This window comes from Phaethon lepturus, unplaced genomic scaffold, assembly GCF_000687285.1.
Source record: "Phaethon lepturus isolate BGI_N335 unplaced genomic scaffold, ASM68728v1 scaffold4798, whole genome shotgun sequence".
NCBI lineage: Eukaryota > Metazoa > Chordata > Aves > Phaethontiformes > Phaethontidae > Phaethon > Phaethon lepturus.
This window is the reverse complement of record NW_010559682.1, coordinates 1-26,641: the sequence shown is the minus strand read 5'-3', so window position 1 is coordinate 26,641 and position 26,641 is coordinate 1. Positions and strand designations below refer to the sequence as shown.

Genomic DNA, 26,641 nt, shown 5'->3' with positions numbered 1-26,641 from the left:
AAATTAAAAATTTCATCTAAATTGACAGCTTTCTGTCAGTCATTTTGCTTTTACAAATGCTTTGCAGGATAGTTTAGACTTACAAATATATTTTTGCAATTAAATTTAGTAATGACAGTTACTAAATTTAGTACAATTACAATTTAGTAATGACAGTAGTTTTCTGTATTTTTGTAAATATCTTTCTCTTAAAATTCACTTTAATAAATTTTCAATATAACTTGTGAAAAAATGCTTTCAATGTAGTTTAAAATACAATGTTATGTCATACAAGTCATTATAACCGTGTTATACTGCTATAAAGTAAGCAGCATACAGTGTACACAGCTTTGTGCTTAATAACCTATGAAACTATGATTAAAAATACCTATATATTCATTTTTACTTATAATCAAACTTTAACGGATCAAATTGTAATTTAAAAACCCCTTTTTTCATTTCCATAATTCTCTGTAGTCTTTTGAACTACACAGTTTTCATATTTTACTAGTTACTGTACTGTGAGATAAAGGTATATATTTAAACTTATAGGTAGTCTTTAGAGTATCTGAGAAATGCTTGTATACCATAGGAAAAAAAAAGATTGAATCTAAAATCACTTTTTGATGCAGGAGTAATGGCCTCAAACACCTTTCCTGGTGGGAACATACCTTGTCTTTATTTCCTAGGGTAATTGTTCTCAGTAGTACTTGTCTAGCAATTCCGCTAATAAGAGTTTCTCATTTTGTAACAATTTAAACATAAAAAGATGCGAATTGCTCTAAATTATGTTGTATCAATATACTTTATGGAAATTCTTTTCATTACATTGCGCTAGCCAACACTGCTTAAGTTAATTGTTTCTTGTAAGGTTGATTTATGGTGAACCAAGAAGGCTGATATTTTTCTTGTGATGATTTGATTGCACACTGGTTTTGCAGAACTACAGAACCACAAATGTGTGTTTGTTAGAAAATGGATTAAGTTAGTGTATTAATGAACTACATGTCATTATGCATTTAGCATATCTACTGAACATAGATTCTGGTCAGTAATATGCACAAAAGGTGTACTGTTTTAGATGTAACACAACTCTGTGAGGTGAAGATGTTATACATACAGGTTACTTTGATCAGTTTTCACTCAACTCACCTGATGATACTGTGAAAATAATAAGAAATAATAATGAGGCAAAACACTTTTCTATTTGTATTTTTCTTTTCTATGATTAATTTTAAATTTTCTTCACAATGAAAATAGTTGCTTTGTTTCAGAAACAAAAAAAAAAACAACTTTTTTTTTCCCCAACAATTTATTCACAATTTCCTTAGCAAGATTATGTCATTAGTGTCACAATGTCAGAGTTATATATGTTTGAGCAGGAGAAGATGGTTTTATTATGATCAAAAGAAACTAAACTGAATAATTTACAGGGTTGTGAACAAGTAATTCTTTGAATAATTTCCTCTAATGATCCGGTTTATAACGCAGTACTTCTATTTAATATCTTTCGAAATCAGCTGTTCCAAATAATATTAACAACATAAACATTTTCTTCAAACCCTGAGGATTACTTTCTTTGTTTTTCAACAGAAAATACAATCTGAATTAACAAGCCATGAGATTAGTTTGGAAGAAATGAAGAAACGAAACCGGGGTAAAGATGCTGCCAAAAGAGTGCTTTCCCAAATTGATGTGGCACAGGTATGCAGGTTTTATTTCCTCCATTTTTCCTTCACTCTTGCAAACAAACAGCATGAGTAGTACTGTTACTAGAGTATGAAATGTTCGTAAGGTATCTCTTCTGTTTTAGCTGCTCCTTTCTGGCCAGGAAATTAGAGTGCACAAAGCATACCACCCATGTCTTTTTACTGCTCATTTTTTTATTACAGCCTTTCTCCCTAGTTGGCAAGAGTTCTAGGGTACGCTGAGCTGCTGTAACCAGCTGGTAGGGACACTGTATAAGGGGTGGTTTGAATGTGTGGCTGTTGCAAGAAAATTACAGTGAGGCTTTTTGGTACAACTTTTGAGCTATTTGAAAATGTTTACAGTTAAAAGTATTTTAAAATATTTGGAAATATTTGGTGGAACTGCACTTTAAAGACAAATCCATGCTGAGCGGTGTGTTGCAGTCATCAATTTAAAATGTTAGCTAATGCATTATTTAATCTAGCTTAACAGACATAGAAAGACCTCTTTGAAATTGCAGAAGAAATTGATGCTTATGTTCAATACACATTTTTACCCATTAGTCTGTGGTGGGTTCTTGACTGCTTTGCTGCTTTTTTTTTTAATGTTAGTGCCAAAATTCCCCAGGCTGCAAAACAAATTGTCATCATTCATTAGGAAAGACAGAGGATTTTGCTATGGTATTAACAGTAAACAAGGCCACCTTTTTCTTCATCTCAAGTATTTCTAGGTATCTTAGCTTCAGTTTTATATTTTAGTATCAATAATATTAATTGCCTTTTAGCAGTTAATTAACTTGAAATTAACAACTTGAAATTTTTTTAAATGTTTCCTCTGATCTACAAGACTAGTTTTTATTTGTTGAGAATATTTATGTTTCTTTATATTTCTGTTTTCCTTCACACTAACTCACCTTTTGATGGTCTCTATGGCAGCTGTGATGTTTCTCATATTTCACCAGTGAAATGCAGGCATCAGACAACTCTGTATCTAAGTGTTTACAAATTCAACAGCATGCAAGGGAGCACTACCCTTTCTATTTTTTTTTTTCCTAATCCATCTTTGTGCAGATTTTTTTTTTTTTCCGAAAGGCTTCTCTAGATGACCATATGCATCAGTTTGAGTTCTGACAGATTGGTGGCATTAATTTTGAGAATCTGTTTTGCTTACATTAGATAAAATCTGAACAAAACAGCAAATTTACATGCTAAATGTAAATATCAACTACCAAAAAGGGTAAAAGCGGAACCCTTTGTTCCAAATATTTATTACTATATTTGATTTTAGGCCAGTGAACTCTCTTGGATTCTTTTCTATCATGGTGCAGTACCTTTAGTGTTAAATCACATTTCACAAGATTTGTCTTCACTTTTTTCCTGAAGAGAATTCTCACTTATACTGCATGCATTTTTTTTGTGTGTGCTAAGTAATATTTCTTATTTGACATATATTTATTCTAATATTAGTTCAATTACCCAGACAGAACATAAACAATTATGAAAACAAGTAATTGCAATGAGATTGTGAGATGGCTAGTAAGTGACTAGATTTATCCAGGATTTTTAGATTGCTGTAGATTGAGAGTTAAATTCTGATTTTTAAACTTAAGGGAATAAAGATGATTAGCAAAATAAAAATCTATTTCTGCTGTAGTGATTTAAGACTTAGTTATTCCTACTAGGCATGAAAATGAAATCTTGTCTGAGGAAGGGCTATTTTTGGAAATTCAATAGTAAATTATTTGCAGGGAGAAATTACATAATAGACATGTCATTCTTATTTCTTTATTACTTTCATCTGTCTTTTTAACGTAAACACACCTGTCAGAATAAAAAGATACTCAGTTGATTCCCTTCCCTTACCACATTACTAATTCCTAGTGATATTTTAAAATTACTTTATGTAATAAAATTTGAAAGAATGTTACATCTCTAAAAATACTTAATCTCCTGTAGTTTTGCTTTTGAATAACTACTTATCCTTTGCTTCTAAAGAAGACATTTTCCTCAAATCAAAAATGAATAATACTTACTTAGTTGTGGGCTTTCCTTTTCTCCCATAAGTTGTTGCTGTGCTCTTTATCTAGACGAGCCAGGTTTGCCTACTTACAATGTAGTTCGAGTACTGCCAACAATTTAACTGTTGATGTGAAGTAAATTCAGCTGACTACACTTTTCAAGTATTTAAGAATTCTCATGTTACTTCTCACAAAAGAGCCATTTAGCCCAAATCCGTATCTTCAGTAGCCAGAAGACAGTGACGAGGTACAGTAAGGTGAACTTTTGGTGATGCTTCCCAGTGATTTGCAGCTAAGCAACTTCTGGGTCAGCGATATTTAAAAGCTCATGTCTAGATACTTTCTGAAATCTTTTACACTGCTGGAATACTCAACTTCATTTAACAGCTAGTTACACAGTTTAACTGAATGCTATGTGAAATTGTCTTTCCTTTTTTTCATTTTGGTTTCCCTATATAAGAGTTTAACTTGGTGTCACCTTCTTCACGAATTTTGAGAAACAGTTAACAATCATTTGCTAATCAACTTTTTGCATACCACTAATTTTACTTCTCCTCGGTTGTCTCTTTTCCAGACTGACTAGTATGTTAAATTGCACTAAGACCTTTTGATATATAGCTTTGATTGTCCTGTCATTCTTCTTTATACAGTTTCTATAAGTTTTTTTGAGATGAGGTGATCAAACATTATTCAGGCACAATATAGCTTTATGCAATTACTTTTGTACTGTGACAGGTACTTTCCAAATACCGTCTTTGCTTGTTTGGCTGCTTTTAAGATGATTTATTTTTTAAACTGTCAGAAATAAATATAAGTATATAATATAACTTGAGTTATCTATTATAACTCAAGCGAGAGTGCTAACAGATAATTTAGATCCCACTTGTATATGAAGCTTAGTGGGTTTTTTGTGATGTCTATTATTTAATTTTTGGATGAATTAAATATAATTTGCTTGGTTTTTTCCTACAGATCATCAGCACTGTGCAATCTTTCAGTGACCCTTCACAGATGGCTTTAATTTACTCTACCAGTAATACTATCATTCTTTCTCTTTTCTAGATAGTTTTTAATGTATTGACCAACACAAATTGTAACAGATACTGATGTGGCATTGTAAGCTTCCCACAGGACTTTATCTTCATCAAGTTGAAGTGCCACAAGAGGATGAAAAACTAATTAAGCATGAATCTAGTGTATGCAAACACACTGAATAAAAATAAGACCACTTATAATAAGGCCACGCTTTGTTTCCTATTTTTGTTCAGTTGTTCACTTATTTATCTTTACTTCCTTTCTCATTCTGTTGGATCCCAATTTCATTAAGAGTATTTAATGAGGAAAGTTTTTGGAAGGAGCTGTTGGAAATTTACACAGCTTTCTGTGTTACCCAGAATAGTCCTCTGCTCATGATTCCTGCCTCCTTCACAGAAATCTGATGTGGGAAGCATTTTTACTAATGCCTATGTTAGGCTAATTCTATTCCTTATTACAGGTTGGGGGTTTTTTTTCAGGTTTGTATATAGTATGGACAACACTGTATTGGTATAAGGTGTGCAGGATTTGAAGATAAATAAATCAAAAGTGTGTGCAGATGCTGAGTTCCTATTTAATTATTTATCCATTTCTTAGTGATATTTTCTTTTTTTTTTCCCAAACAGTGAAAAACTTATTCTACTATTACTTTGCTCTGTACTTTTACAGAGAATTTAGTTGTTATTCAAGTAAATAATTAAAATGCCCTTTCTTTGCTTTATTTTTCGTTATTTCCTCTCCCACTGAGGTAGGGATCCTGTGAGCAAGCAATATAATTAATGCACAAAGGTAACAAATTGCAAAAATTATTAAACTAGAAGCCATGTTTGTCATAGATTTTTTTGCTTATAAATTACTTTATACTTTAGATTATGCTTTTTTAAATTGCAATAGAAGTCAATATTATACCTTAAATCTGAGGGTTTTTTGCTAGACCTACTTACAGCCCAGCCACTTTATTTAGTTTCTTTAAGGGACTAAAGATTCACTCTTCATACCAAACAGCAACACAGCAGAGTTGATGAGCAGCCACTCATGGAATGTAAATGTGTTATGCTTAAGCCATTAAATCTCCATTCTCACCGTACCCTCCAATATTTTGCATATTGGAAAATACAAAAACTTTCCTTTTCTTCAGTTGAGTATATGGGCTCTTTTGTCACTGGCTTTTCTGCATCCAGTGCCCTGGATGATACAAGAGTTTTTTTACTCCTGTGAAGACCAAGATTGTCTGCTGCTGGTATTTTCCCCAAAAGTTTCAAATTCTTTAAATAAGAAACTGCTGATTGATAAGGGATTCTAAGTATTCTGAGACAGGTCTAAGACTTGTCTTCAGTGTTGATTTGATTGCACATTTACTATTTACCCATGCTTACTTTTCAGAAAAAGCTGCAGGATGTGTCCATGAAGTTTCGCTTGTTTCAGAAGCCAGCCAACTTTGAACAGCGCCTACAAGAATGTAAAAGAATTTTAGATGAAGTGAAATTGCAGGTTCCCAAGTTGGAGATGAAGAGTGTTGAGCAGGAAGTTGTACAATCACAGTTGGATCATTGCATGGTGAATATTTGAAGACGTTGTCTTTCCATTTTTCCTGACTGTTCTACCTTTCAAATCTGAAGTATTTTCAATGACATCATTGTCAATATTTCTCTGGGAGATACTAGAAAAGACTCTGAAAAAGAGTAAAAGCAAAGTTATACAATAAAAGTTATAGGAACCTTTTTATTTAAAATTTGATTTTTTCAAGGAAAGGAGGATAGAAAAAAGAGGCTGATCCTCCTTGTCCTACTTCTCTTGTTTGCAGATGAGGTTAGGAGGACATTGTACACTTAAGACTGTATTCAATTTCAACATTTCCCAGGATATAACAACACAGTGAAACAGTTCTAACAGTCTTACAGTAACTTTTTCCTTTCTACATGTTGTTCTCTTCTTCTGTCATGCAAAGATCTCTCAGAAAATACCTCAGAAGCATGGGATGCTAATGAAATGAGTGAAAAATTTTGAAAATATGGATTTATATGGAGAAAGCTAAAAATTACAGAATGTTGTCCTGAATTCAGGTTCAGAAACAAAGTATCAGTTACCCAAAAAATTAGAAGAAAAAAACCAAAACATTTTAATTTAAGTGAAATTTCAAATAATGGTCATGCACTTTCACTATGTGAAAAGGCCAGTTGGGATCACTTTCTATTGCCCCCCTTCCCATCTTGCATATGAGTTTATTTCCCTGGATTGGCTCTGTTTTCCACAATACGCTATGGTCATGGAACCCCATGATGTAACCAAAAGAGATGTTGCACAAGTTTATTCTAACCCATATTTTCAAAAATTTTCACTCATTTCATTAGCATCCCATGCTTCTAAGAGATTATCTGAGCTAGACGTCTAAACAAAAAAGCTTCTCAACAGCTTCATGTTTGCCACTCTTCATGTACTTGTGTGGTAATGGACACTGTGTATCTCTGTGGAGTCTTTTTCCACTGTGGAGTTCAGTGGAATTTCCAAGCCATGGCAGAATTTATTCTTAGATTAAAAAGAAAAATAAATTCAACTTCTGCGCTATTTGCATGAATATTAATTGGGCATTTATGTGTCTGTTAAACGTCTTGAATTACCTAGTCATACATTTAGATGATGATATCGACTTTCTGCATATGGAAAGAAAGTTTTTCTTAGTATCGCTCATTTGAAAAATTAGGGAAATGTGTTGTGTTTGCAGATTGCTTGCATGCCATCACTTACTGAACAGCTGTTTATCGCTTATTCTTTGCTTAGCCATTGAAATAGTGCAGGAAAATGTAGTGAATTATATAATATTTTGACAACCTCATTATGTTACTTTTTATGTATTTTTTAAATTATTTATTTTTTTAACAGAATTACACTTAGCAAATGTAGGGGAAATCCTCTATCCTATCAGTCTCTTCATTTAGTGCTATGAAAAACTGTCAGATTTTTAAATTATTTCAGTGGCTATTTGTAGCTGTAATACATCCAACAAGCTGTATGAGTTGACGAAAGACACCTGTTACTTTAAATACTGTGTTATATAAATCAGTTTGAAAACAACTTTTGTCATATCTTAAAACACTTAGTGATGGCGTGTACTTTCTTACCTATAACATTTCTACCATTGGTTTTGGTGATAAGTCTTTGAAGCCAATTTAGGAAAGATGGGCTGTTCTGAATCTGTTAATTTGAATTGTCGTATAGAAACTGTTGAATTTTCCTTTGTTAAATACACGCACAAGCTCAGAGGGAGTTTTCTCTATCCTTAGCTCACATACCATGGTACCTCTCAACTCCTTTAGCTTTCAAATGCGAGTGGAAGGTGCTCAGAGTCATTCATGGTGGTGTTTGGAAACAATGCAAAGACTTCTAGTGCGCCTTCATAACTTCAATAGACTTTTCTGTTTTACGTATTTTAATGGTGGTGCTTCATTTTCATATTTCTATTTTATTAGAAATTATATAAAAGCCTGAGTGAGGTGAAGTCTGAAGTGGAAACAGTGATAAAAACTGGGAGGCAGATTGTTCAAAAGCAGCAGACAGAGAACCCAAAAGAACTGGATGAAAGGCTTACGGCTTTGAAGTTGCAATATAATGAACTGGGTGCAAAGGTAAGCTCTGTGTCTTTAATACAAAACTATGCTCTCATTTTAACTGGTAAAGTGAAGATTAATCTTCGTGTGGTAAGTAAATGGGGGGTTTTATTGGTTCTTTCAAGGACCTTACATTTTCTAAACAGTGGGACAGAAAGAATGGATTGGAGGCAAAGGCAATCATCAGGATTTCCCAACAGGAAAATGTTTTGTTTATTCTTTTTTTCCTAAATGTCAACTAAACAGGCAGTAGGAAAGACAGACTACCAACCAATATTAGCAAGACTGTGATTGAAAAAATAATCATATGTCAATATCTGAAGGCTTTTTATTCTGGGTCTGCATTACCTGTGGAGTGTGCTGCCTGCTCCTGAAGTACAATGCTCTGCAAGGCTCTGAAGAGGAGTTGTGGCACCAACCTAAAGACAACTTCACACAAATAGTTCAATTAACAACTATCCTTCGTTACTCTGTTTTCTTCCTCTTGCCCTCATTAGAACTATGCACAGAAATTCTGAAAACTATAAGACTAGAGTAAATTTTGTGCTATAACTGGCTGAATGAAGATTGTGGATGACAGATATAGCTGTCTCTTTATTTCCAAAATGTATACACTTCCATCATAAGAAACAGGACAGAATGCAATTCTTCATTTTGTCAGATTATAAATTATTAAAAACATAAATAAATAGTTACTAGGAAGGAAATGAGCCCATAGTAATACTGAGTAATACTGACTTTCTGAGAGTCAGTATGTGGTTTAAACACATAATGACAATCAAGCCCCACTGACTATGGTACAATAAACCAGTAAGAGTTATGTTACTTTTGACAGAGATAATACCCATTTGGGAACCTGAATTAAAACAGTTCTCTCTCTTGCTAGAAAATAAAGGTATTAAGAGACATCAATCTTTTGAGTGTCAAGAAAACTGAAGAGTCTGCTTCATTAAGGTGTGGATAGCTATCATTTGAGATTAGAGCATATATTTGGTTTCTCCATTATTTTAGAAAGGACTGCAACATTTATTCCTACATCATGTTTAATGTAACAGCAGACAGGTGCCATTGTTATAGGAAACCTCTCTTAACTAATGAAGGGATAAAAATGTGCCATTAGGAAGCCATTAGTAATCTGAAATGAGCCATATTGCAAATTAATGTGTCCCAAAAGTCAGCAGTGCTGTGTTTAGCTTTGTTGTCCTAGATGTAATCTCTTACATTTACTTTTACATACCATGGTAGTTAACAGTGTTAGAGAGATTCACAAAAGCCCAGAGATTTAGGACTAAAAGAATAAATCCAAAATCCATTATCATCCCTAATTGATTGCATTGAGTAAAAGTCTTTTTAAGAGAAAACTGATAATGGTTATAACTAATAGAAAGTCTCAGGACTGAAATGTATAGTCTGAGGGAAAAACACACCTTCAAGCATAGACTCACTTGTGTGATTTCATATGCTGCTTCAGGAGGTCCCCCCATATTTAAAACAATCATTAAGCACATTTCAAGCATATGGAATGGTTTAATTTAAACATGTTGAACAATGCTGAAGTGTTGTGCTCTCAAATGGACAGGAAAATTATTATAATTTCTGATAATTTCAGTACATACTCTGTTTTTTCTGCATGTTTTAGGTATTATAACTTTAGACTGTTTGAGTCTAGAAAGTCTTCCCCTTAAGAAGAAGTGGAAGGTGTGAGGGTTTTTTTATTTATTTGTTCCTTTCTTTTTTTTAGCATATACACACATGGATATAAATACCTGTGAATAGTCCTAATTGCATAGGTAGTATCAGACCATAAACCTCTCTCTCGTCTAGGAGTGAGTTTTGTTCTGTCAAACCATGGAGTTTTTAGCCAAATATACTTTAAAAGCATGGACGATAATTTTGAAACTTTAGCAGTGGCCTCAGTGTAAATAGGTTTGAGATTAAATTAGAAGAAAACAAAATGTCATTTGAATATCGTGGTGTAGTGTTGCATTTATAATAGATATTCCATGCCTGTGCTTGCTTATGCATTCACTTGCCCATATTCTCTCTCTCTGACAGAAGCACATATACTATATATATGTGCAAGCAACAGTATTACAGCTTCACTTACAGTTAGTTGTGAGTGGTTTTGAGGTAGGTCTGTAGCATATTTGTGTCAAATCTCTCTAGGATAATTCATCAGGACAGGGAGCTGGACTCTGAAAGAAAGTGGCAGTAATAATGTTCTTGCTGCTCTTCTAAGGGCACTGCATGCAGAAGGGGCTATTACAAGGTCAGGTCTTTCCTCAGAATCCTGCTGCTGCACAGGAATCTTTGCAAGATTAAAGGCTGCAAAATACTTTTCTCTTGCTTTAAATACCCGCTTTTCTCATTTTACTTTTCTTTATTACATCCAAGAATTCTTGCGAGAAAGCTATCTGACATAGCTAAAATAGCTTTAAAATACAGAGACAATTTTGGAGATAGTACATTTGATATCACTTTATGATACAGAAGGACTACAGAGGGCACTGTTTCCTATTTTTCTTTAGAAATACATCTTCACGTTTGAAGTACAAACAGAAACTGATTAATCAGTAACTTCTGGATATACACAATGTATATAGAAGTATTGTAGTATTATTGATATTATATACAGATTTTAGAGATGTGTATAGCAACACAAATATTCTTTCTGTGTTTGGGCATGTACCTAACTTCATTTTATAGTATACCAGATGTTTAGAATTCTTAGAGAGGCAAACATGCTTAGGGAAGTGCACTTTGCATTGTTTTGCTGCTGAGTACCTGCAAATAGTTATTCACAATGACTATTAATCAGAAGAAGAGGTGAAAAACATGTGTGAATTCCTGGCTCCATGTGTGAATGGAGCTCTAAAAAGCTGAGTTTTAGGTCCTTCCCAGGGATTTACCTCTTGGCCTGACTGTAAGTTCTGAGGTCTCATTTAATAAATTTGGCATACAAGAAAGCACATAAAGCATATTCAGTGAAGAAGAAATGTTCTGAGATTTTAGTGGTAAGCCTCTACAGAGTGATAATATACGATCAGGGACACTTTATTGCTTATTCCCTCAGCAAATCTGATGTGTTTACTCAGGGATAGCAAAAGCCATGTACCTAACCTCGTAACATCCTATTACATTTTAAAACCTCAAACTCTCCTTGGCAGTGGAGCTAGGAATCAATTTTATCATTGTGCTACTACTTGTACTCAAACTGTTTTACTAGATACTGCCACCAGTTTTGGATATCTGACACTACTGTTGACAATTTTTTTTCTATTTAAAAATACTTAAATAAAAATCAGTGGCTACAGTTTCACTTGATTACTAATTGACATGCAAGGTAATTAGTTATTTCTTTCAAATATTAGTGACCTACAGAATACTTTTAACCCACTTTCTTTGATCAGGCTTTTTCTAACTTCGGCAAAACATAATTTATCAGTTTGTATTTTCTAATTACTAGCTGCCTAATGTCTATTGTAGTGTAGATTCCCATCTAAGAACTCTTCATTTACTCTTCTGCCATCTCTACTAAGTATGCGGAACTTTCTCTCTGTCTCCCTGAATATACTCAGTGGCTTGTAGGGAAGATCGTATTTCCCCTATTCCTCCAGGTTACACCAAAATGCATTGTAAGACAGTCAAGACAACATAAATACTCAGCCTTCCTTCCAGGTAGCATGTAATATGCTTAAAAGAACTTAACAATTAAAACAGAGATTGTCCTTAATACTTCATGTCCAAAACTTTCAGCAAATTAAAAACTTAAAGTTAACCGTGCTTCCCTAGTTTGACATCATCCAGTGACTTCTGTGTTTCAAGATTTAGGTGTTTCTTGACAGAATTCTCTTGGCAGAGAATTTTTTTCTTCTATGGAGTATAGCTACATAGAAAACAATTTGAGGATTCTGTATGACCATCTATATGAAAATACACTCTTTGAAGGGTTTTGACATCTATTTTGTGTTTCAAGGAAAGTCTGCTAATTCAGTTGTTCCAAATTAATTTGCTATGCATGACTTCAAAAGAGAGGAGGAGGTTTGCAGAGGTCTGCTGCTAGTTCAAACTCAATGTGTCTTTATGCATATAATTTTTCTGTAGGTGTTTGTATTTTAGCAGCAAAATTACAGATATTGAGAGAACTAAGGCAAGACATAACTATATTAAAAATGCAACTTATCTTGTGAAATTGCAAGTTAAACTTTTATAGAAAAGTGCCATATAGAAAACGGTATTTAAATATCATTAAACCTGTTTGACTGAAGAGTTAAAATACACATGTTTTCTTTCTGCAGGTGACAGAAAAAAAGCAAGAGCTAGAGAAATGCTTGAAATTGTCCCGGAAGCTACGAAAAGAAATTAATGCTATGACAGAATGGCTTGCAGTGACAGATGCAGAATTGACAAAGAGATCAGCTGTGCAGGGGATGCCTAGCAATTTGGATGCTGAAATTGCCTGGGGCAAGGTAACAATGTAACACACACTGTACCTTTATATATCTCAGTTTACGCATACTACAGAAAGACAGATATCTTTCTTGAAAAAGAAAGAGAATAAAAATTCTTTTTAATTAGTGGAACTTTGTAACTGTTATGGCATTAACTCACCCTAATATTAATGCTCAGAAAACTTCAAACCGTCTTGTCTCTGCATATATCATTGGCACAATTCACCTTCATATTGCAGTAATCTTCTCTCAGATTAATTTAAATTTAGAATTTCATTTTTCACAGTACTATAAATTATACCTCCAGTATCCATGTAAATAGAGATCCATGCAAATAGAGAACTCTTTCTCTCTCATCCCATTTCTCTCATGATTACAAAAGTATTAAACGGTAAAACATCTCCAGTAGATGAAAGATTAAGGATGTCAGAACACTATATATTCCACGTATTCAGGTAGCAGCCAGGAGGTAGGATATTTGTTTTCTTACCATTCTTGGTTTGTAGCTCATTTGTTTTCATTCTGGGGGCTTCTTACTTCCATAAGGCTTCATCTTGAACTCTTATTTTATGTTAAAACTCAAAGCCTAAAATTAAAATTTTCTTCAAAATTACTACATGTGCCAGAGTTTAGATAAATATCTTACAGAATCACTGAGGAATGCAAGAGTTCTACATCAAACTGCATTTCTCTGTGTGATGCTAACTCTTAGCAGAGTGTCATTCAACGCTAGCTAATCTGGTTTATATTCTGCATATGCAATAAAAATCCAATCTAACTCACAGCATAAACAAACCAAGTCATCATTGTAAACACATACCAAAATCTGTGTTTTAGAGGAAACTATGCTCAACATTATGGAAAGCTTCAGAATTTCAAATAATTATGTCAGCCAGCAACATTTTAGATAAGTGTTCCTATATAAATTCCAAATAAAACTATAAAAAATCTTTAAACATTGTTTTGTGCAAAAATTTACCACTTCTGCTTTTTTTAATAGGAAGAATCCTTTAAACATTTTACCAGTTTCAGAGGCAATCTTATTAATTTTCTCAAAGGCTGTGCAGATTAAAGGCACTGGAGTAAAAATTGGTTTGTGGTTTGGTTTTTTGGGTTTTTTTTTTTTTTTTCTTTAACTGCCCCTTTCAAGCTTCTGAGCTTACTAAAATGTCTTAAAAGATGCATTATATAATCATATGGTTTTAATGCCCCCAAACTAACCTGCCAGTTACTCAGTCCATTTACCCAGTCATGAAAATAAGAATCCTCTTTGGTGGTGTTAAACTACACAGTACAATTCTACTGAAACAGAAATGTATGCTGTATGTTCCTGCATGCATGTTCATGAAAGTTAATCCAGGTGTGTATAGCTTCACAGCAGTTTAAATAGAAAGATTTGTCCTTAATATAATATAATTGTTAGATATGTCCTTAATGCTTCAGAAGTTGCATAATTAGAACCTAAATCCTGATGATCGGTGGAGTTACACAGTGGGAAGTCCTTGTTATGTCTTACACTTGCTACAACAAGTACAGCATATTTTTATCCTATGACAATCAAAAAAGGTAACAAGAGCTAATTAAAATAGGAAATATTAACATGAATAATATATCAAATGGGAACCACTCCACCTACTAATCTTAAAGAAATGTCATTGAATATTGTGAGTTCTCACAAGGAACTGATACATGAAGGACTGCAGGAAAAAATTGTAAAAAGCATATTTTGGCTTCAAATCCTGCCCAAAGCCTTCACTGCTCTCTAACCTCATATCATATCTCAGTTCTTCTAAAGTCAGTACATCCCTAAGATAAGAATAAACAAACAACTTTGGATCAGAACAGCTGCTTCTTGTTGAAATATGTACGTACTGAGCGAGTGGCTTTCAGAATTCCTTTATTAAGTTTCTCTTTAGGAAATATAAATCAATATTCATATAAATACAAGTAGACCTTTAATTTTGAGCAATCCAATAGATAGCATAGGTGGCAGTTCCTCGCCTTCCAAATGTATGTATTTGCAGAAATTATGTGAAGTGAGTATACTTTTTCCTAAAGAATCTGTTCCCACTTAAAGGCAGAAATTGCTGCATGTTATCCTGGACACTTTAAAATTCTTGTGAGGAATTCATGAATAAATATGACACTGATACTTCCATGTGAATTTCACTGAGGCATCATACAAAATCGTATACCAATAATTCAGTCCCCAGAACCAGGGCCTCGTAATACCTGATTAATGTCTCAACTTTGGGCTTTGGACTTCCCGGGTAAGTAGGCTGCCAAAGACAGTAACCGATCTAATGAAATGCACCGGGAGATGAATTAAGCTCAGCAGATTCCCATTGTGAGGAAAGTCTGCAGAAAAACTAAGATGGAAAATGGAGGGAATAGTGCGAATAGTGAGAATGAACCGAAAATTGGATGTGTGCTGCTGTCGATATAACTAAGCAGAGAGCTCATAATATTTTTTTCTTTACAGCCCAAGGAAGCAGCTATATGTATTACTGCACTTATTTCTATTTCTTTTTTCAGTACTCAAGTCTTCTTAAAAGTGAAAAACACTCAGAGGGTTTCAAAGGTAATTGTAGAGGTTAGAATAAAGAAATCATACGTACAAACATGTCATCAAGGTATAAACACCTAGAAATAAAAAGAAATGTCCACCGTGAGTAGAAAATTATGTAAATGAAACATAGCATTAATCTGGACATGAAGGGAAGTGTGTTATTTATTTGTTAGTGTCTAGAATTTTTCTAAGGATGAAACAGGAACCTGGCTGAGTTATGTGAAATGAGATGGGCAATATGCTGAAGACTGTAAATCCTGCCTTTTTACTCACTAGAGACAAGATAAATCTTTCCATTTGAATTTAGTTGTCTTATAATAGATAAGAAAAATGACATATGGATGGATAGTCAATCATTAAACATTGTATATTAAAAATCCATTTATAATTAGAAGTCAGATTTAGTGAACATATTTATCATTGAAGACACTAACCATTGCGGGATGTATTTGCCTTTTAATCAGGAACTGGCCTGGTAAGAATTACATTGCCAGGAAACCATGTTCTCAAAAAGGAAATAGCAGATGGTATTACCAGAAAAAGTTCTGTGTCACTCCCTACTATCAGCAGTATGAGTCTGCCAGTGCTTTAATGTTATATTTTAGCACAGTGTATAATACCAGTGAGCATGAAGTCGACTTGAAGTACTTAAAATTACATTAGCTAACACATTTAGCAACATGTTTCCTGTCAGTAAAATCAGTAAAAGAAAATAATCTGAAAATTGTGTCAACTGATTCATAGTCAGTGGCCAGAAGACAATAAAAATAAAAGATGTGCTGTGAATAAACAAATAAATATGTATAATCAGCCACTGAGAAGGCCATAATGTCAGCTTCTGATTAATTCTGTAATCCCACCCATGAGAGCTGAGCCACCTAACTAATTTCTTTTAGAGAGGTTCAAATTGCAAATATTACTTTCAAGTAATCCACAGTGTCCAGGCAGTATGGAGGCACACAGAACTTTTCTTCATTCATTCATTGGTGTTGAATTTTTTTTAATCTACATATGTTAATGAGCAGCACAATTAAAATATTATCCTCTGCATTTAGTCACTGTTCTGGTTTGTTTGGAAAAAAGTCAGCAGTTCAAGTTGATACATGGTAATTTTATCATTATAAAGTATAGCTCAGAAACCCCCTGCACCATGTCCTCCGAAAAAGCCATTCGTATGTAGCTTGTGTTCAAACATAATTCATTCCTACTTAGTATTTGTTTATGTGAAGGAGGTTATAATTTTCATTCCCGTATGGAACATCAAGTAAAAAAAAACCAAAACAGAAACAGTAGTACTTGTTAGTAAACGGAAAGATAGAGTATGCCACAGTAGAGTGGGTCGGAGAGCGAGCTGTGAACCCCACTCAAAGTGTACATGGCTGCACAGGGAACTGCATTTATTTATGCTAACATGATCATCCTGTCATCCTATGGATCCATATAAAAAAAATAGACAAAATACGATTGTATGACCCTACAACCCTCTTATGAAATCTCAGTAAAGCTTGTTCCCATGCCTTTCAACACTGCAGAGCAATCAGGCTTCTGCCCAGGTTTCAAGCCATCCAAAGTAGTTTTTCTTAAATAAAACTTTTATCTTACACTACAACTTCTTTCAATGATAGTGACTGGTGTCAGGGAAGCTCAGCTGGTTTTCTCTCTCCCTCCATCTCCTCCTTCTGGTGCGAACAGGATGGGATTAGACACTGGTCACCTGAGGCATGCTTTGCATGCAGAGTTTTAACAGAGAAGAAGGATCTGTCTAATTGCTTTCATTTCTGGGGTGCCAGGAACCTAGATGCCATTTCTCTTGAAATGTTTGGGTCTTTGGGGTTCAGTGGTGACGTATCTCCCAGTCTTGATTAGGGCACACTACCAGCATTTTTCTGAGAAACACAAGTGAGAGAAGCATGATGATTCTTCTAGAATAAAAGCAGCTAAGGAAAGATTTCATTCAGTGAAATACAAAGGAATTTTTTGGATCAAAGACTTTCCACTGTGGTATCTTGCACCAAATAGCCATAACTGGTACTTCAAACAAGGGGAAGTACAAGACTTTCTTCCAAAGAGACATTTCAGAATTCTGTCTAACAGAAATTTGAACAAACATTTGAATGGAGAGATTGCCATCTTTGTTAAGTCTTGTATCCTACATGGAGGCATATGTAAAGAAGAGATGACCATATCTATCTATCTATCTATCTATCTATCTATCTATCTATCTATCTACTTAATGTAATCTCTGTAATTTGTATACAAATTTTAATGGAGCTGTCTCTCCTGGAAGTATTTGTGGAACCTTTGTCTTCCAGCAGGTAATACACACTTGAATAAACTTTTCTTTTATAAATAAATATACTAGTTCTAAAGAAAAAAAAGTGAGTGTAATAATCTCACTATAATGATAATAGCAAAGCTAACTGAATCTGTTTTAAAACACTGTTGAACATTGCTGAGAAATTTTCTCAGCTGCAACTGAATTCTGGCTGTTATAGTGCTTAGTTCAACCTTTAATTTACATATTTCTCTCTTTTAAATGTAATTCTTAAATTACACGGCTAACACTTTTGATTCTGTAGTTAAAATTAAAATTCTACCTCTTTCTTACATATTTTCAAATAAGTTGCACAGCTGAAATGCAATCTGATGTTAGGGCAACCGGAAGGGTGTTTAAATCCAGCAAGTCTGGGTTTTTTCCCTTAATTTTGAATATGCTCTTCTATTTCCCAAGAACATAAAGGGAAAGGTGATAAGTGAAGGCCAATTCACTGAATATTGGAACTTGCTCTTCAAAAATTAGCAGATTTTGAAAGCCACTCCCTGAGTTTTAATGAGGTAATCCTAGTTACATCCTGAGATCATGACACATTTTCTATCTATTTTATATAGTGTTGTTAAATTAATAGCAGTCCTTCTGTCTTATTACAGAAAATTTACCAATGGTATCTGTTACATTGCAATGGATGAAGTATATGTAGACCGTCACTGCCTAGTAATAGTGAAAAGAGAAAGAGAATTCTGAAGAATATAATGAAGAAATGCAAAATAAAATAAATTTTAAAAATATGTTCTCGAAGTTGCAAAAGAACTGAAAAGAAGTTGTTAGTTTACTAGTTTACTTTAACCATTTAGTTTAGTTTAGTTAGTTTACTTTACCTAGTAAGCATCATATCACACAGAGGAGGTCCTAGCTGATAATGTAATGTGGAATCCTGCTGTCTTTACAAACCCCACTAGGTTTTCAACTATATTCAGTGGGTCCAGGATTTTACACATAGGAAGTTTGAATAATTGAGATTTGAAGTATTGCAGACTTTTCAACTTTGCTGTTGTGTTGAAGGCCTCAATGTTGTTTTTTTTTTAAGAAGGCAGAGGGGACGAAATGTGATTATTTACTTATTAATGTGCACAGGACTGTTCATATTCATATTGCCCAGAGGTGCACCCAATCTTTGGTTTACATTATGTCTTTACTTTGAAAGGAACAACTCCTGGGATCAGACAAAGTGCTGTTACACTTTTTGTTACACATTGGGAATTATACATCTGGCTTTTGGGTAGCAGTTTTATTTAATAGTCATTTAATCATCTGATCCATCTGTTTACATTTCTAGTTGGGCTTAATATTTCTATATATAGCCCAAGACTGGTCTGAGTTTTCACACATGTAAGATACAAAGGAAACAACAACCCATAGCAAATATGCTTTAGCAATTTTTTTCCAAATGGAAGTAAATTGTTCAGAAAATGTAAAAAAACTGATCAAAATTTTCTGTCTTGAGTTGGAGACAAATTACATTGTCTAATTTTATAATGACATTAAGTATTTAAGTATAAACATTTAAGTATTCAAAAAACATGTGGATGTGGTGCTTCAGGACATGGTTTAGGGGGCATGGTGATGTTGGGTTAACGGTTGGACTTGATGATCTTGAAGGTCCTTTCCAACCTTAATGATTCTGTGATTCTGTGTGATTCTGTGACATTTTGTACCCGCTATGAAACAGATAAAATTGTACTAGAAGAGGGCATGTTTTTCCTCTAATCTGACAAGTACCTGTTGAAGTTTGAAAAGTTCCATTTCAAATTCTATAATTTTGTAGTTTATAGTTAATAATTTGCATTATTCATGTCTTGGTTCTATTACAAATCTTCTGTATTTGAGAAAATTGGTAAATTGTGGAAAATTTCTCATACTTACATGAAATACAAGTGCAAAACCTTTTCTGTGAAATAACACTACAGAATGAGATCATTAATTCTGTTAAGCATAGGAAGTGAGCTGCTGCTTTAAGCGTTACATATGCCAAGTAAGTTGGAGGAACTATTAAGATTGTGTTGTACCAAAAAGAATAGTTTATATGCTGTCTTTATTGCAAACTGAAAATTTTACCTTCTCTAACAACATATTATCAACAAAATCATACTGATGTGTAACCTTGAGAGATGTGATAGCATGGAGGTGATGAAGGTGTAGTTCCACTGCAGTAACAGTGTTGAACCTCAGATGGAAGAACTGTGATTACAGTTTGATTAGAAGTGGTTCTTCTTCTAGGGTATCTATGAGAAATCAATGTCTCTGGAGACTACTGATTCTTACTTTTCTCCCAACTTCTGTTTGTGTTCAGTTAGGACAACTTCATTTCTAGTTGAAGCATTATTTTATAAGCAGAGATCATATATGCCTGGATCATTGCCATCAGGTGACTAGGAGCTCAGATAAATTTTTCCCATAAAACCGTTTATATGTGATATTAGGTGTAAGGAATTTGTGCCCCTCTTTGAGTATTCAGCAAGGTTGTTACACTCTGCATTGTAACATTTCAGTATTTAGTATTAAATTCCTGCTTTTTCACGTTTTCTAAATATGTTGGGGTTTGTTCTTTTTGTTAGACTTCTTGCATGTTGCAAAGAATATTGAAATGAATAATGAATAAATTATGTGACCTTACATATAATTTAAATCTATTTATATAAGGTAAGATAATAGCTGGAGGAGATGCTGGAAATCTGATTCTGTAGCACTGCACAGGTACTTTAGTCATTCAAGATTAGAGGTGCTATGGATAATAGCTTATTTTAGTATTTTAGTTTGCAGAGTGAAATTCCAAATGAATGGAATGAAAGGATGCATTTCTACAGTTAGGTAACAAGAAAGCTAACAGGATAGAAGAACACGGTTTCCGCTGAAAAAGATTGCATTAAAAAATATTAAAGGAATATTAAAATATTTCACAAGGTTATATTCAGTGGAGTTCTCTACGTCTTAAGATGTCATCATGATGCTTTATTATTGTCCCATTTATTATGTAAGCTTTATGTGCTATTTGATAACTATGCAAAGTAACTTTAAACATCTCAATATAAATATTGTAAAATGTGAATTCTTGTTTAATAGCTAAAACTGTGTTTTGACCACTGGAATGAGAGATAATTCACACTTTTTAAAATTAAATTACTACCAAAACTGATTGTGAGACTATGAAGAACATTTAACAATTTTATCAGAACTAAAGAGGAAAAATTTACTTTTTACTCACTGTTCTTTACATAACATTTTCCCTTCCTATAGAAAGCAAGAGTGTGTGTTCTAGTATGAACTTACTGGATGTTTTAATATTTCATGTTCTTAGTGTGGAGAATTTTTAATTTCCTGAACTTTTCTTTTTATTCTGCTCACATAGGCAACACGGAAGGAGATTGAGAAACGCCAGGTCCATCTTAAGAACATTGGTGATTTAGGAGAGAATTTGAAGACAGTGCTGAAAGGAAAGGAAAGTCTAGTGGAGGATAAACTCAGCCTCCTGAACAGTAATTGGATAGCAGTAACTTCACGCGCTGAGGAATGGTTCAATCTGTTACTGGTAAGGAAAGTGCATTTGTTCATATAGAGGAAATGTTGGTGCCCAGTTGTAGGTACTCACTCCTATACGTGCTTTTTCTGGTGCCCTGGACTACACTTATTGAATACATAGGTACATAGGCAATCAGATTGATTGTTGTTTAGTACATTATGTATATTTTCAGAATCTGATTGCTTACAGAGCGACGGCTCTGTGGAGTCTTGATTGTTAGCGCTTCCCGTTCCTGTCTGCCTTAGTAATTCCTGGATCGTTTGGGTTTTTTTTTTCCCTAATGAATGAAATGCAGTTTTTCCCCAAGGACCTAGACTACTTGAATAGGAATCAGGTAAAAGAAATAGTAAAATAAGTTGAGTAAGTCTTGGTATTAATACCAACAACCTCAGCTGCTTTTGTCTACATTAACATTTCTGTTTGGAATAGTACAGTTGGGAGGTAAGTCCCCAATTGCATGTTGGTTTGGTCCACAGGGTAGTTTTGGGGTGTGTGAACTAGGTTAATTTCAGAGGCAACTAAATCCAGGTGCGCATCTAATATACTCAAGGACTATGATTTGGTCTTTCAAGACTTCATGGTCCTCCTTTGGATAGTTTTATAGTGCATGTTTTGGTGGGGAAAATTACTTAGGGGGACCAGATTATCCCTAATGCATAATTAATGCAGATTCAGGAGCCTCGTTCCCAGCTTATTCAAACTGCTGATAGATACATAACTATATTCTCCCTTAAAATTCATTCTGTCATGAAGAGGCGACAGTTTGAACCCTTAAATACAGAGGATCTTAACCATTGTGCTGCCAGAATGCTTTGGGAAATCTTGTATGCTGTTTCTGTTGCTGAGAGCATGTGAATGCAGTTTTGATCCAGAAAAAGTTAAAAAATTCTCAACATTAGCCTTCATCATGATTTTTTGGAGCTTGATGTGTTAGAGCTCCACTAGAGTCTGTGTGGCTACATTACAAATGCTTCTGTGACAAATATATAGCATCACTACAGGGCTGCTTCGGCTGTATGCGGTATACAAGTGAAAGCACCTGGTTGTGTCTACCCTATCTGGAAAACCTGAGCATTTCATTCAGTATGACATGGGTGCTCAATGTGGAACTGATTATAAGAAATATATAATGGAGTTTATAGACTGGTATAGTTATGTATTCCTCTACTTCCTCTCTTTCTTTGCTTTGGACTCTTGTCAATATTTAATAGAACCATGATTAAAAGGTATAAGAGAGGGATTCAGTCTTTTACTGATTTTTAGAACAATGTAAAGTAACGGTACATACATGTGGCGGCCAAAAGGACTAGTAAAATATTTGATCTCAGGTGTGTGGTACCTATATGTATTGTGTGGACACGAACAGGCCTCATTCTAGTGAGCTCACTAAAAAAGATAAAATGCTTTTAAATTAAGGAGAGAAAAAAGTTTTATCAGAAGATCAACCAGAATAGCTTTTTGAAAAGTAGAGTCTCAAAGCAGGGAAGTTAGGTGAAATGTAAATTAGTTTTTTACACAAAGCTCCCGTTCTTGATTGTGACTTTGCGAGTGCATCCTTGTTACTACCTGAGTTTCAGTCAACTTACTGGCTTTCCAAAACAAGTTCTGTACCTAGTTCTTGGGAAACTCTTCTGTCTACCTCCACTAGGTCTGGCTTCAGCTTCCTGTTCCACTCAGCAGTCTGGCTGAGCTGCACACACCTGCGTCTTGCTATGACTTTATTACCCTCCTGCCTGTCACTTTGGAAGCTTCTCTCTCTCCCAGAATGTCTTTTTAAAGAAACTTAACATATAAAATGAGAGCAAACAAACAACAGATTCTATCCTTCAAAAAACAAGCAGTTTCTATGTAAAATAAACAAGCTTAATTTCATAATGTATGCATGTTTGCCACAGTTGGCATAATTACAGCTATTATTTCAGTTCTGATTACTTTTTGTATGTAGTATTTACCTTTTCCACATACAGGAATATCAAAAGCACATGGACGCTTTTGATCAGAATGTAGCTAATGTCACAACTTGGATGTATCGTGCTGAAATACTGTTGGATGAATCTGATAAACAAAAACCCCAGCAAAAAGAGGAAATTCTTAAGGTAAAAAAAATGTGATTTTCTGGAAAACATTAATTTTATTCTAAAAAGGACTGTGTCAAAACTAGCATATTTTGAAATGTATCACAAATTAATGATTAAGATTCTTTTTCCTGTGATAAAGCTACCCACTGGCAGCTTTTAGATTACTTAATAAATTTGCACTGCATTACAAAAGTTAAATCCCTACAGAAATAAAACCAGATACGTTATAAGTCTTGGGGGATTCCTGGTGAGTAGAACAGCATCTTATTAAACCTGTGTGTCCTGGTTTGCTGGAATAAACTCCTTAAACACATCTGGTTGAACAAAAACCTTTTTTTTCTGTGTTCTTCATTTTTAATTGCTTTCCTGTTTTTCTGTGATACTTTTCTGATATCTATGGTATCTGCATTTGTTATCTCTGTCATATGATTGTTTTAATTCTATAAACACTGTTTGTGTTGATGCCAGACCAGCACCACAGAGAGTATTATATGGTAAAGTAGCTGTATAATAATGGGTTAGTGTATTGATCAGAAGGTTTTATTTGGCCTATTGCATCATTTGACCAACCAGTGAAAAATTATCTTGCAAGATAAATATGAATTTTGAAGTATCTCATTTAAAATACCTTCTTTGTTAAGATCAAGCAACTTCAAATTATAATCTATATGGATTTTTTTTTTTTCTTCTATAATTGGTGTGAAGCTTTACTTTGTATTGAACTCCATGGTCAGAACATACTATCTGAGGAAGAGTTTGCAACTCAAAGTCAGAATTGTATTGCTGACACTAACATAATGACACTATTTACTAAAGCAAAACGTTATACAAATTCCAAGGCAGAGCATAAATCAATGCCTCATTGATCTCCGCAGGATTGCAGGACAGAATTTTGTAGTTGAATGAACAATTCTGCCACCATCAGGTACAAAGTACAATGATCTTTGCCATCAATACAAGTACATATTTGTATTGCACAAAGGCATTTCATACGGACAGTGAAATGTAATCCTTAATGCCCATCTGTGCTTATGGTTCCTGAATGCCTGGCTATCTTTTTCACCCTCTGCCCATACTGGTGTCTAGTGTTAAGGTTACTTTTGCAGAGGAAGGCGTCATGTGCCCTCAGGTTTTTTGTAATTTGTGGTAGATTTATAGAAAAAAATACCCACTGGTTTTCATCTGGTCATTTTTCCCTGCCTCAACTATGGGCATGGAGAGTAATGAAAGCAACAACTATGCATTCAGTTCCGTAATACATGAATTAACAGCTCTTCTTAGCTTTAGGAACATAAAATAAATTAGCATTAGTATCCTGAAATATGCTGAGGATTGTATTACTGCAGATAAGAACCTGCCTAGAAATAATGTTCACCATTAATTTCCTCTAGGAGATATTAAAACAGACATGCAGATACATTCCTACTATAAATTTGAGGGATAAGAGTGGGAATGTTATCTAATGTATTTCTACTAGATTTACACATTCATGCATACTTATCTGAATTTGCTTTGTGGTTTTGCTCCCTATTCCTTTGCACACTCTCTCTCTCTCTCTCTCTTTCTCTCTCTTTGCATTTATTACTAACTTCAAGCCCTGTCTCTTGCTCACGGACTGTAGCGCTTAAAGGCTGAGCTGAATGATATGCATCCAAAGGTGGACTCTGTGCGTGACCAGGCAGTTGACTTGATGACAAACCGTGGAGATCACTGCAGGAAAGTAATAGAGCCTAAACTGTCAGAGCTCAACCAGCGATTTGCAGCTCTATCGCAAAGAATTAAGAGCGGAAAGGTAGGAGGGCTTGCTTCCATATGGAGATGCATGCAAAATGGTAGTTATATAAGGCACACAATTACAACTACACAGTGGGCTGCAGTTTCTCCAAAAAGTAAGCTTTTGAAGGAAAACAATGTAGATCCTAAGAATTATTTTTTTTTAAGTGTGAAGGTTTGGATTTTTTGGCATTAAGGTCTTTTTCACTGTCTAACAATTAGAAGTATTTGCTGACTTTGTATGAACATAACAATGATTACCTCATTAATTTATAAAGGATTAGCAACATCTGGGAATCAGTAAGATTCTTAATCTCCTCAAAGTATGACTAGCCTTTTTTTATAGATTGTCTTTTGGGGGGTAATTCTTCATTAAATGCACCCAGTCTTTTCCTATGATGCCGTGACTCACCAAAGTTTGAGATACATAGATAGATATGTATACACACAGATATTATGTTAATTATACTTCAGCTACGCATCTGTACAAGTAGTTTGACTACTGAATATGAATTCCATATGGATTAGGTAATTTTTTTTGTGCCTTTTGAATTGGAATGAGGGAGGATGTAAGCCACCTCCTTTCTCCTTTGTATTTGCTACCTTTATTGCAGAGAGCTATTCATCAGATTAAAGCAGACAGACATGCAGGTTGGTATATAGGATAATGAGAATGCATGGATCCTGATCTTAACTCTTTTTGCTGGCTAGTGTAATAGCACTGGAAATGAATGCACAGAGGATCAGTGGCAGAGCAGGAAATGAGCTTTGCAAAAAGCATAAACAAAGAGCCATGGTTTTCATGAGTTGTTTGGGGTTTACATAGGGCTCAATACCCTGTGTAACCAGCACATTCTTTGTGGATATTTGAGTTTATTTAGGTTTCATTTCTGGAACAGGAAAGAATATGTCTTATGAATAAAGGTCATCGGGAGTTTTTTCCTATTGGCCGTCAATAGTACTTCAGCTGTTCCAGTGTGGTGCTCCTCAGTTCTTACAGAAGTATAAACTGTAGACAGAGAACATCTTGGCACAAAACCCAAACAATTGTGTTGTGTGACATTTTTATTCTGAACGTCTGCTATCTGCAGCCTGGATTTCCTTCTCACTTTTACCTTGCACTTCCACAATGCTGTAAGCATACAGGGCTGATGCAGCCTTTGGGAGGGTTGTATGAAATTATTGCTTGTCTTAGGAAAAAACAAGACTGCCTGTCGATGGTTTATCATGAGTTAACGGCTTGCATCTTTTGTTGTGGGCTTACTTAAAGAAGGGGTAAAGGTGTTTGTCAAGATGAAGTGTCTTCAGAACACAGCAGCATGCAAATCTCTTCCACCTGGCAACCTTCTCTCTCAGGTGTTCTCCAATTTATGTTAGTATAAGCAAGATGAGCTGGAGCGGCAGCACTTCACTAAGCTTTATACACTACGTACCTAGCAAGATGAGAGGAAATACTACAGCATGTAATTTTAACAGTAAATTAGAATTTAGGGGACCTTTTACAGGACCTTGGGGAATGGACAGTTACGTTATGATTTACAAAGGATATCTATAGTAATAGGTATTCACAGAATCACTAGGTTGGAAAGG

General features: G+C 34.5%; 1 protein-coding gene across 1 annotated transcript in view; it reads left to right on the top strand.

The window, feature by feature from the left end:
• LOC104625730 (dystrophin-like) overlaps window positions 1–25,070 on the top strand; it is a gene marked incomplete at its 3' end in the record, with an annotated part of 32,725 nt that extends 7,655 nt beyond the window's left edge. Inside the window, exons 3-8 of the mRNA XM_010293434.1 lie at window positions 1,573–1,683; window positions 6,104–6,277; window positions 8,188–8,343; window positions 12,624–12,794; window positions 21,030–21,209; window positions 24,900–25,070. Coding sequence (XP_010291736.1) covers window positions 1,573–1,683; window positions 6,104–6,277; window positions 8,188–8,343; window positions 12,624–12,794; window positions 21,030–21,209; window positions 24,900–25,070 — 963 coding nt within the window. The remainder of the gene's footprint in view (window positions 1–1,572; window positions 1,684–6,103; window positions 6,278–8,187; window positions 8,344–12,623; window positions 12,795–21,029; window positions 21,210–24,899) is intronic.
• Window positions 25,071–26,641: the final 1,571 nt, after the last annotated feature.